The 13,235-nt window shown below is 34.1% G+C and overlaps 1 protein-coding gene across 4 annotated transcripts in view; it reads right to left on the bottom strand.

Moving 5' to 3' along the window:
- LOC143677058 (disintegrin and metalloproteinase domain-containing protein 18-like) overlaps window positions 1-13,235 on the bottom strand; it is a 117,474-nt gene that overhangs the window by 47,721 nt on the left and 56,518 nt on the right. For all 4 annotated transcript variants that reach the window (XR_013172364.1, XR_013172363.1, XM_077152555.1 and 1 more), the window contains exons 11-12: window positions 7,823-7,959; window positions 4,802-4,985 (exon numbers count right to left, since the gene is read on the bottom strand). Coding sequence is in view for 2 of the 4 variants with exons in the window: in XM_077152555.1 (XP_077008670.1) it covers window positions 4,802-4,985; window positions 7,823-7,959 (321 nt within the window). In the remaining 2 variants the exon portion in view is untranslated. The remainder of the gene's footprint in view (window positions 1-4,801; window positions 4,986-7,822; window positions 7,960-13,235) is intronic.

The following is a 13,235-nucleotide window of genomic DNA, read 5'->3' as shown; positions in this document are numbered from 1 at the left end:
ACTATATTTAATCAAGCTTTATTATTTACTAATTTTAGAATATCTGAATATTCTAGAATAACCATTTAACTGAAAGAACTAAAGAAGGAACATCTAAAATAGCAGTTGATCAGTAAGATTTATTAGCTAAAATATATCATAATTAACCCATATAATACCAACATGTGAATAGATCCTTGAATTTAAAAAGTGTGTTTCCAGCAGAAACTTAATATTCTCTAATTGTTTATTAGTTATTTGTTTAATAAGGTTTCCCTTCATGAATATATAATCAATACAGTAAAAATACATTTAGGATAGTATTCAGATATAAGGTTATTCTATCATGCAAATAAAAAGAAAAGGATATGTCAATACTTACGTTTTTTACTAAATGAAAGGCAGTCAACTTAGGTCAAATCAGGTGATAATTTGAAGCATGTTAACTAAAACAAATATTGTTTCCATAGAAATATATTACACGTATATGTGTATATACACAATTGTCATATTCTTAACACTTTTCATCAAACATTTCCCATTTACTCAAAGATTTAATTTCAAAGCTACGGTTCTTTAATATGAAGGTAGGATTCTTCTTCATTCTTAATTTTCTATTTGTTTCCACTTTTTTCTTTTATTGTGAAAAATAACATATATACAAAAAAAGCAATAAACTTCAAAGCACACCACAACAATTAGTTATAGAACAGCTTGCAGAGTTTGTATGGGTTATAATGCCACGATTTTAGGTTTTTCCTTCTAGCTATACCAAGATACTGAAGACTAAAACAAAAAAATCAACAGTGATTCAGAAGTCACACTCATTTGTTAAATCCTATCTTCTCTGTTTAACTCCACCTTCCCCTTTGGTCTTTCTTCCAATCTTTTGGGGTATTTGGGCTATGCCCATTCTATCTTTTCATGTGGTAAAGGGCTGTCAATAATACAGATAGAGGGATGGAATTCATTGATATTCTGGAGAGGTTGGCCCCTCTGGGTTTCAGGAACCCATTTGGATGGTGTAAGTTTCCGAAAAGTAAATATAGTGCATGGAAACTTTGTAGAATCTCAGATAGAGCCCTAAGTGTTCTTTAGGATGGCAAGAATAGTTTGTATTGGGGGTTGGCAAATTATGGTATATAGCAATATCTAGCTGAAGCTTTGCATAAGAGTAGACTCCAGAATAGCCTCTTGAATCCATTTAGACTCTCTCAGCCACTGATACCTGATTTGTTACCCCTCTTTTCTCCCTTTTGATTGGGAATGGATTGTTGATCCCACAATGTCAGGGCTGGCTTATCCCTGGGAGTCATGTCCCATGTTGCCAGGGAGATTTTCACCCCAGATGTCATGTCCCATGTAAGGGGGAGGGTTCTGATTTTTCTTGCAAAGTTGTGTTTCCATTTTTTTTTCTTTTTTTTCCTTTTTTTTTGGTGCATGTCAATAGATTCACATTTATACTATCTGTGGCAGTGTGAAGCTGTTATGTATACCAAAAAATGCCATGTTCTTTTGACCCATTCATGTGGGTTCAGACCTTTTGTGGATGGGACCTTTTGGATGGGTTATTTCAATTGATATGTGACCCAACCCATTCAAGGTGGGTTTTAATTCTTTTACTGGGTCCTTTATGAGGGGATAAAAGACAGAAAGGGGCTAGAAAGAGCTTGGGGAAAAGCCCCAGAGAAGCTAAAAGAAGACCCACAGGAGCTGAGAGACAGAGTCACTGAAGCTAGAAGCTGAAAGTAACAAAACTCAGGAAAGAAGGACCAGTAGGTGCCAGCCATGCCCCTTTCCATGTGACAGGGTGTCCCAGATGGCGTTTGCCTTTCTTCAGAGCAGGTATCCTTTTGAGGCCTTAACTAGGACATTTTCAAATCCTTAGAATTGTAAGCTTGTAAGCTAATAAATTCCCTCTGTTAAAATGCAGTTCATTTCTGGAATATTGCATGTCAGCTGCTTTGGAAAACTGAAACACTATCAAATAATATAAAAATTTGGAGTAAACATTGGGAGAAGTGATACTTATAATCACCTCTCCCAATTCTCTAATGACAATTACTTTGAATATTTTAGTGTCTAATAATCCATTTTATCCATATATTTCTTTATTTCAGTATATGAACTTAGTTTATGCTTATTTTAGAGTTTTCCTAATTACAGGACTGGGATGTTTAAATAATTCTTTAAAAATAACTCTTCTAATAACCCTTCTTTTCTTTTAAAATGCTTTTAAAACTAAACCATTTCTCCTTCTTATAGATGGATTGCCAGAGATAATATACTTTATGTAAGGATTTAGTTTTATCATACTGTGTGAATGGGTTCTCTTATATGGTCTAATGTATAACTGATTTTTAGATACCTCATGGGGAATTAGAATATTATGTATCTTCTCTTTTGGATAAGAAATTTTCTTTATTTTGGATTGTGCTTGTTCATGATTGCTGTTAGGTCTATTTATGATTGATTAGCTGTCTGATAATAAGAAATGTGGCTTATTTCTTTTTTACTGTTATTAGTTTTGAATATGGCTTTGTTTTCTGATACCACATGTACTTTCGTTTTTGTAGTATTTATCTGTTTTATTTATTTTTTATTACTTCATTTCAATGTCACGGTACCTTTAGGAAATATTATTTTGAAAATTGAGAGTTCCTTGGCCATTTTCCAGAAGACAATCCAAACACTTCTGCAACTTGGAGAATCACGGGATTGACATGGACTCAACTTCCTTTAAGGCATCCTATATTATGATTTTGATCTTTACATCTCCTAAAATATATTTTTTGAAGTTTTCATAATAAGAGATGGAATTTTTGATGTAGAATATTATGTAAATATATTATTTATCTTGTTCTCAATTTCAAAAAATCAGTTATTTGAAACATGTATATTTCAGAATATTGGAAGCATCCGCTGCCATAACTTGAGTAAGAAATATATATATTTTTTTTACGTGGGCAGGCACCGGGAATCGAACCTGGGTCCTTGGGCTTGGCAGGCAAGCATTCTTACCTGCTGAGCCACCGTGGCCCGCCCAATAAGAAATATTTTAATAGGAAGTCAGTACACAAATACTGAAGTTATGATAAAGAAAGTCATGATTTCTTTGGACGTGGCACTCTCAGATATTTTACCTTTCTAATATAGAGTTATTTCACCTTGATTTCCGACAAAAATGTATGTCAGCCACAAAATAATAAGAAATCAGGGTAATATATTTATTTCTTAAAATTATTGTGTCAGTTTCCTATTGCAGCTGTGGCAAATCACCACTACCTTAGTGGCTTAAAATAATACACATTTCCTGTCTTATAGTTCTGTAGTTCAGAAACCCAACGTCGGGCTAACTGAACTAAATCTAGGTGACAGTATATTTGCACCCTTCTCCAGGGGTACTGGAGACTATCTATTTCCTTGCCTTTTGCAACTCATAGAGGCTGCCTGCAATACTTCACCTACTTCCCTCCTCCTCCAACTCGAAGCCAGTAATGGTGCGTTAAATCTCTCTTGCATCACTCTGACCTCATTTCCCTCCTCTTCCACTTTTAAAAACCTCTGTAATTGCAGGTACCCAAATAGTCCAAGATAATCTCCCATTTCAAGGACAGTAACTTAATCTCAACTGCCACCCATTCAGGGGCATAGATGTGGAAATCTTTGGGGGACCATTAATTTGCTTACCAAAATCATAAGAATAAAAAAATCAAAAAGATTTTTGGCACAAAATCCCCCCCCCCCTTTTTTTTTGGCATGGATAGGCTCCAGGACTCGAACCCGGGTCTCTAACACAGCAGGTGAGAATTTTACCACTGAGGCACCAGTGCACTGCCCAGCACAGATTCTTTTAATTAGTTTCCTTGCTTGATTTACAGATGCTTCTCAATAATTAAAAACACCTAATTATTAGGATCCACCAACAAAAATGCCATCACTGATTTTAGTTCAACAATCCCTAAAACAATTCCCAGTGAGTTCAATTACTGTAGATACAAAACATGTAAAGAAAGCATATTGGTGGGTATTTTCTAACATACTCTTAGCTTCTCTCTTGTAATAGAGAAGTATAATCTTTTCAAAGTTATGTTTATTGCTGATAGATCATGTTCTTACCATGCCATTTAAAAAATATTTATGATGTACCAGAGACTTTATTTTTGTAGTGTTTTGTTGTTTCCTCTCATAGTTTTTAAAAAATAATCAAGTTTTCTTTATTCTTCTGTAACTCCTTCATTGATAATACAATTTTCAATATTGGTTAATTCAGCAATTCATTGGTTACTTTGAAGTCTAACACTTATTTAAAGTTACATTTTCAATAAATTTCTATGTGTGAGTGAAATGATATTTTTCAGAAACAGTATGAATCTTATCACATTTATTCTTTCTTCCCCAAACTCATGATCAGCCTATAAAAGTATTTTGGCTTGAATTTCTTATTACTTTATCTGATACATAAATGATTATTTAGACTGCATAAAGTGCTCCTGCTTTTGAAATCCTCCTCATTCACTTTCCACAAGTTATTCTGGTTCTTGGTTTCATTTTTTTTTTTTACTGAAGAGCATCTTTCAATTATACTTTCTGATTCACACAACCAGGAGTACAGTTCCTGTTCCCTGATTAAGAGCAGTATACACAAACCAGGTCTTCATGACTCATTTGTCTTCTCAAAATTCAAGAATTATGGAAAGGGAGTCGTACATCTTTGCTCGTACTCACTCACATAAGTCAATTGTGTATTAAAGACATAGTTGCATGACAACCATTTATCAGAACAGAAAAATTATGCTCAAGTTTCAATCTTACTACTCACCTCTTCGCTGCCGCAGTCACATTCTTCATTAGGTTCCAAAACCCCATTGCCACACACTGGTTTGTTTTTATATAATGTTTGCAAATTAGAAAGGTCCTGAAGACATTTAAGCTCAAATTTTGAAGTAAAATATGTATAGTCATATATGCTACAGTTGCTAAAACTCTTTGTACCACTGGAATGCCTAAAATGAAATAACACTATTTCAGTTATTTAGGTCAATAAATATTGATAATCATGCTACATCTAGAATAATGTTCCATACGTAACCATATGAATGACAAATGAAATAGCTTGTCCCTTATCAGAGATGAAGTCAACCATAATTGTATTTTAATTTTAATGTGGTTTATCTTTAACACACCCCTTAAAAATTGCATGGGAAATATTTCTTTGAGGAAAGCAATAAGTTATATATTTTACATATTTAATAATAAGATATATATCATATATATTTTTATACACGCACATTTGCACACTTGTGTGTGTACGTGTATTTATACTGTTCCCACTAGCTGGTATGCTCTTCTTGCCAAAAGATTTATTTCCTCCAAAAGATTCTTTTCCTCATTTCAGTCAGATACCTGCTCAAATGTCACCTCTTAGAGACATTTTTGTTGATAACATTATCAGAAATTGCATTTCCTCCTATATTCTCCTTCCACTTTCAATATTGATTTTTCTATCTAGCACTTCAGTATGATATAAAAATAGGTTTATTTATTTGTGAAGTTTATTTTATATGATCTAATTTTTCAGTAAAGCAGAAGTCCCATTAAAGTCCTTATTTTCATGCCCACAACTGTATTTCCAGTGAGATGTGTAATAGATGTCCAATAGACATTTTAAATATAACATGGACAATACTGAGTTACTGATCTCACCACAACCTGCACCACCAACTGTTTTCAGTTGCTGGCAAGTCCGTTCTTCTAGCTGTTCACAAATTACATACTAGTAACATTTAGTGTGACCTAGTAGTCTTTCCTTTTTTTCCACAACCCCCATCTCATCCACATTAAAAAATCAAAAAATCTAATTGAAAATCTTTTTTTTATTACATGTTGAAATGATAACATTTGAGATCTATGGGGTTAAATAAAATAAAGTAGTAGAGTGTATTATTGAAATTAATCTCATCTTTTTCCTTTATTTTTTTAACGTAGCTACTAGAAAATTCAAAATTACACACGTGACTCACATTTTATTTCTATTGGATGGTTGGTGCTTCTCTAGACAATCAGGTCTGAAATAGTAACTAGAGAATTAAATTTGAGATGACACTGTTCCTGAATAGTCACCTGAACCTCCCCTAGAAAGAAATGTACAATGCACTTGGGAGAGTGTAAAAACAAAGAGAAATGCTTTAACTCTCAAGGACGTTAGTCATTTTTATTAGGACAAAAAGGGGAAAGTGGGATGAATATTACTGAGAATAATCTTACTTAATCAAATTTCATTAAACTATTTTGCTTTAATACATGTAAGAAGCACTCTGGTTTTGCAGACCACTTTCATGCATAACACTGCAAATGTCTAGCACTAATATCTATGTTTATGAAAAAATTTATTTAGGCAGAATTAGTTCTTAAAAAGACAGAGACTCAGAGATTATTTGCTACTTGGGCTACATACTTTTTGTGTGAAAGTGAAGAGTATTAATTGAAATGTGGAACTTTTGATTCATGTGAATACAAAAAAATTTTTTAAACTGCTTATAAGAAGGCATAGTGAATTAGAGTGTGTGTATGTGTGTGTGTGTGTGTGTGTGTGTGTGTGTGAGAAAGATGACTAGTCTGGCCTAAAAGCAATTAAAATAAGTTGGACTAGTATGTCTCTTTAAAGTACTTAATTTCTTATGCAAAGCTCTAAGTTTTGAGTAACAAAACACTGAAATTGGCTATTCCAGAAAGACACAGTCCTAACTCTTCCTAAATCCCATGGAAGTTAACTCAGCAAAACCTCAACTCACCACTTTTTCTGCATACGTATCTTAGCAACTGATACTGGATAGACCAAAACAATCATGATATCTGAATTCATATTAAATTTGTATTACAAATTTCAAATAAGTCTTCAAACAACCCAACAATCCCATTGTGTTTCCTAAGTATTTTCTAATTTCTGGTCTCCAAGACAACTGTTTCACACCTTCTATCTCCTCAAAGCTTTACACTCCTTTCTGCCCGCTTTCTACCAGAATAAAATTATCCTCTTTATACCTCCTTTAACGATCTGCATTATATTTACTCCTACCCTCCTCTCCCAATCATTGAACATTACTTTGCTGTAATAAAAACTAATCCACTACTTATGCCCTAGATCTTATCTTCTGTAATTCACTCAATGATTTTGCCCTTGATGTATTCATGTTCTCCAATATCATTGTTCTCCCCTGCCTTTATTTCTATAAGTCTACAGATATTATGCAGTGTCTCCAACAATAAAATTTTTCCTTTGACCAGGTACTTCAACTAATATTCCCCAAAGGGTTGTCTACATTTGCCATTTCCACTTTATCACCACCCAAGGAATTTGTATTAAAAAACCTAAATATTAATTGGATTTGTAGTGATTTTATAGACCTCTTCTGTAAAAGATAGCTTCTTTATAATATGTCATATACTTGCTTAATGCTGGTATATCATGTTGCTGGTTTTCGTTGTTGATCATCCTAATAAATTCATTTTTGTCACTGTTGTTCTAATTGTATATTGATTCTTTTTATTTATCTAGGTAGCAAATAATAGCATCAGCAAATAAGGATGTTTTTTCCTCTTTCTTCTTTTGCTCTCCTTCATCATATTAGCAAAACATGCCAGTACTATGTTCTATTATAAGGATGATTTCTGGGATCATGCTTCACTTAGAAATATTTCTGCATGTGAAATATTTCATGCACAAGGTACCTTTCCAAAGTTTGATGCTGAGTCTAATATAAAAGTTTAAAATAAAACATCATCTCTTGGACATAATTTCATAAAAATATAGGTGAAATTAATTAAGCAAAAAAAGTCTTACACTGCCTCACGGGTCATTATGCATGTAGCGTTTGGACAAGAACACTTATTGTTGTCATCATACATTAATCCTATATTAAGGCCAATTAGTTGAGCTATAATAACTGAAAATCCCTCCAAACTTATTGCATCTGGATACTAAAAGAAAATTGGAGAGAAAAACATTACATAAGAAATGTTTCCCAACTATTAAGGAAGACAAGAGAAAGAAATAACTTCAACATTTTTGTTCCAATGAAAGTTTAGGCATATTTCAGTAATTTAAAGTTTAAAATAATTCTACAATAATTTAGGTCATCAGTAGAATATATATGTAAATTAATTGATTAATAAACATGAAATTATATAAGAATAAACTGCCAACCTTCTCTGGTTTAAAATTTCACATGCACACATTTTATACCTTTGAACGCAGTCTTTCTGATGGAGAAGAACTAAAACACACTTATTTAATTGTATCATCAAAACAATTCATTCAATTAACAAATATTAATTCTGTGTGCATGAGTCTTAGGCACTATGATAGTTGAGGCGGAATATAATGGTATGAAAGAAAGAGATCAATGTACACATCAAGGGCTTTTATTTTAGAAAAGGAGAAAGATAATAAATAGGAAATTCACCATAAATTTTACAAATAAAGACCATGAAAATTATTATGAACAAGTGAGATGTCTTAGTAAATAACATTGTGGAGAACTGTTTCAGAAAAGGTAGTTAAGAAAAATCCTTTTGGAATTGATATTTAGTCGGAGGTATCAAAATTGGGAAAGAAACTAGCAATATAAACAGGAGCTAGATGCTTGAAGGGGGGTCTAGTGAACGGTTGAGATATAATGAGTGAAATAAAGAAATAACAGCACAGAAATGAGATATATGTAGGTATAGCCATGGTAAAGAAATTTGCAATGGGAAGTCATTGATAAAATGTTAGTAGCAGTGCAGAGTGGCAGAGCACTTGATGTTATTCAACTTTTATAAAGTAATTTTGATATTTTCTCATCCTCTTAATCATTATATACAAAATTCTTGGACCATCTCTAATTTCTATACTTTATTTGAAGTTATAGCGAGCAAAAGGTAAATAATATGTAGCTTAAATAAATTTTAAAATATGCATATGTGTGAATGAAAACGGGAAACATATCTGGCAATATGGAAAAATGAGCTGAGAAAGAAATATCCTCTCCTGTTATCCTACTATAGCTAAGAAAGGGAAGAAAGGGAAAATCCCAGTGTCAGAATTTTAAAAAGCGTAAAGCCAGAGCAGAACAGAGAGATGCTATCTGAGCTATCATATTATTGGACAAGATGTAAAATTCATAAGCTGGACTTTTAATACCAGCTCAGGGAAGGAAGACATGGTCTTGGACTTCTATAATTGTGCAGTTAAAAATAAATCCCCTGCAAAAGTCATAAAATATAAATCATTTTCCCCCAAATTAATAACCCCATAGTAATGCTTTACAAGAAGAAAAGAGAGAAGATACAAATAACTAATATCATGAGTGAAAACAATTCATTCCTATGGTAAATGCTAAAAAGCTTTACAAAGGGACATATTAAAAATGCTAGACCATGGATTCGCAATTTTCTTTTCCATAAAGAACCAGACAGGAAATGCTTTAGATTTTATGGACCATACAATATTCATCACAACCACTCAACTCTGATATTATAGCAAGAAAATAACCACAGAAAATAGGCAAATAAATGGGTGTAGCTACGTTCCAATAAAATTTCATTTGCAATGCATATGGTGGGCCATGGTTTACTGGTGCCTGCAACAGATAAGCCAAAATGTGATACCAAAAAAGATTCTAGCAACCTACAAGAAATCAGGAAATAAAATTATAGGAACAAAAATACAGAGTGATTAAATAGAAAACATAAAATTTAAGAGCAAACTGAAATACTAACATAATTGATAGCTAAATCTAATGTAAAAAGTCTAAATATACCAATTAAAAGCCAGTTATTAGTAAAATTCAGGGATAAGTGACCAAATTATATGCTGTTTACAATAAACTCATATAAAGATATTAACATAAAAATAAGTTAACAAAAAGTTACAACATGCAAACATTAATCAGCAAAAAGCTGGAATGGCACAAAAGATGAAGTAAACGTCAGAGCAAGGCAATTATCATGGACAAACAGGAACATTACATAATGATAAAAATACTCAATTCACTAAGAAGATATACCAATCATAAAAGTGTAGGCACCAAAAACAGAAGTGAAAAATACATGATGCAAAAACTGACAGACTTGAAAGAATAAATATAGAAATACATAATTATATTGGAGATTTCAACAGAACTCTCTCAGTAATTGACAGAGCCACTGGGAAAAAAGTCAGAAGTTATTTAGAAAATCTGAACACTGCCATCAAACAATGCCTATGAATTTGCATTTATAGAACACTCAACTACCAGCATGACATATTTTTTCATGTGCACAGTGAGCCTTCATCAAGAAACCATATCTTATGTAATAAAATATACTGTAAAATAATTGACATCACTCAATATATGTTCTCGGATAATAATGGAGTCAAACCAAAAGCAATAACATAAAGATGGCAGGAAATCATCCATACAGATGGACATTAAACATTTTTTTAAAGCATTCATGTCAAAGAGAAAGATTCAAGGGATATAAAGTATATTTGCAGGATGGATATCCTCTCTCACCATTTCCACTCTTCATAGTAGTGAAAGTGCTATTCGGTGCAATAAGGAAAGGAAGAAATAAAAGGGTGCACTTTTGCAGAATACCTGATGATCTATGAAAAACCTCTAGAACTATATTTTTATTTTAGCAAGGAGAGAGGACACAAGATCAACAAATGAATAAATCATGGTTCTCTATACTAACATTGAACTGTCTTTCAATTATACATTATCATTTATAATTCCCCCCCCCCCAAAATAGGAATGCTTAGAAATAAATGAGATAAAATATGTATTGGAGCCAAATGCTGAAAGTTACAAAATGCTGAAGAAGCCAAAGAAGACTTAAGTAAATGGAGAGGTAGACTGCTCACAACTTATAAAACTCAACATGGAAATGACATTAATTCTCCCCAAATTGATTTATAGATTTAATGCAACGCCTATTAAAATACTAGCACATCCTTTTTTTCACTGAATGTGAAATTTATTTGGAAAGGCAGAATAATGGGAATAGCAAAATAAATTGTGAAAAAGAATTATAAATTTGGAGAAATGTTGACAATTTTAAGCCTTATTATATGTTGGGGATTGGCTCATGTACCACACACAAGACACATTCAAGTCTTAGTCCTCATTCCTGTGGGTGTGAACCCATTTGTAAGTAATACCTTTCAAAGATTTAAAAAAAAAAAAAGGGATTTTAAATAAGATTTACAACCTATTTCTTCTCAGAAACCATGGCAGCCAAAAGGCAATGGAATGATTATTTAAAGTGCTGAAGGAAAAAAAAAAAAAAAGCTGCCAACCATGAATTCCAAATCTGGCAAATTTACACCTCAAAAATGAAGGAGAGACTTCTGGGAAGATGGCAAAAGAGGATAGGTCGAGTTCACCCCTGCTCTAAAGAACAGCTAGAGATGGGACAGACAAAAGACCAGGAGAGTGACTCTGGGGTGTAAGTGACCTGGGAGGATCTTCTACACCACATAGGAAGGTTGCGGTTGGAAAAGCTGGAGAAATGAGACACAGAGAACTGGAGACCGGCCAGGATAGTGCAATTAGCCTACAACGTCCATTTCCAGACAGAGGCCCTGTGTCGTCAGGAGTGCACGGATGGGGAGACAGGAACAAGGAAGTAAGCCAAGCTGCGTTCCTTAAACGTGCTACTCTCACATGCGATGCCTGCAACCTGTGACCACTTTCCCCACACCCCACACACCTAAACCCCATCACCAGCCCTCCACCGCAATCCAAGCACCCCCACACCAACCCCCCTGCCCCACACACCCACCCTGTGCATGCACGCAAGCCTGTACCAGCCCGACCCACCTCTCCCAGGCAAGCACACAGTCTAGCCAGCCGCTCTTGAGACTCTCCTACCACTGGCCAGACTCTCAACCCTCAACTCCCCCTCCCTCACTAATTAAAAAAAAGGTAAAAGTGAAGTTAAAATCAGGAATTGTTTCAGTGAAAGGTGTAGATGAATTATGCAGCTGAAGAGCAGAATGTTGCTCATGTGAAGAAAAAAATATATACATATGTGTTCAAACAGGAAAATGGAGACCACTTTTGGTGATAAAGACTTGGAAGACGTTTCATACACCCCTTTGTAGTTGTTGTGGTTATTTGCCACAGATACTTTGAGCAAAATCCCTGGCTTTGGCAAATCACTGCTTCTCAGAGATGATCAACAGACCAATGCCAATTCACAAACAAGTTACAAATCCAGTTTTGAGTACAAATACAATTCATAAATTGAGGCTAAACATTTGGAATTGTTGGATATTGTTAACATTGCCACAATATTTTTAATTTGTTGGCACAGGCATAAGATCTAAACACATAATTAGTGGGAATATCATTTAGGTGCCCATCACTGGCACATGAAGAATAACACTAGTCCTTCACCACAGCTAGTTTGGGAATTACTGTGCGAGATCACAAAGTCCAAGTAGAAGAGGGACTTGCATCACAGCTTAAACTCTTCAGAGGGGATATATTGATACACACCAGAACACAGGATTCATGGAAGTATCATCAAGTTGGTGGACCCATGTATCGTCCTGACATCCAACTTCTACCTTAAGATATGTATGTATCTAAGGTATTACAGTATTTACCCTTTTCTGCTCATTTGGACCAATCAGATTGAGGTCACCAATATGGCGCGATGGTGTTGTGTTCTGTAGACTAGATTATAACGAAGAGCAGGAGAGCTGACACGGCACTCAGGTTAGATGGTGAATATATACTGCTGTCCCTAATTGGTAGAAATAAACTGCTTTTGATCTGTTGTTGTTGTTGTTTTGGTTGTTAGTTGGTTAGGAGAATGAAAAACATCTGTGAAGTTTTTGCCAAATCAATAGCTACTTATCAAGAGATAGAGAAGTGCTGATTTCCCCCAGCAAAAGTGATACATTTCAAATAGACATGAAAATAAAGTCACCAACTGATTAAATTTACAGCAATCCATATTCAGCCTCTATGGTCCATCAGCTTGTTCATAATACAAACAGAACAGTTAAACAAGGATAGACAGGAATCACAATCCATGCATCTTTCAAGTCCTTGGTGATAGCTGTGCTCACTACCATTTCCCCAGGGATGTGGAATTGCTTTGGTTCACTACTTTTGTTGGAAACTTGCAATATATATATTTGTTCAGGATTTCAGAGTCTTTGCCAAGGAAACCAATATTCCTTTTAAATCAGGGACTCCAGGACCTATCAAATGGAT

The sequence above is a fragment of the Tamandua tetradactyla genome, chromosome 3 (assembly GCF_023851605.1).
Source record: "Tamandua tetradactyla isolate mTamTet1 chromosome 3, mTamTet1.pri, whole genome shotgun sequence".
Lineage (NCBI taxonomy): Eukaryota > Metazoa > Chordata > Mammalia > Pilosa > Myrmecophagidae > Tamandua > Tamandua tetradactyla.
This window is presented reverse-complemented; position numbering and strand designations above follow the sequence as displayed.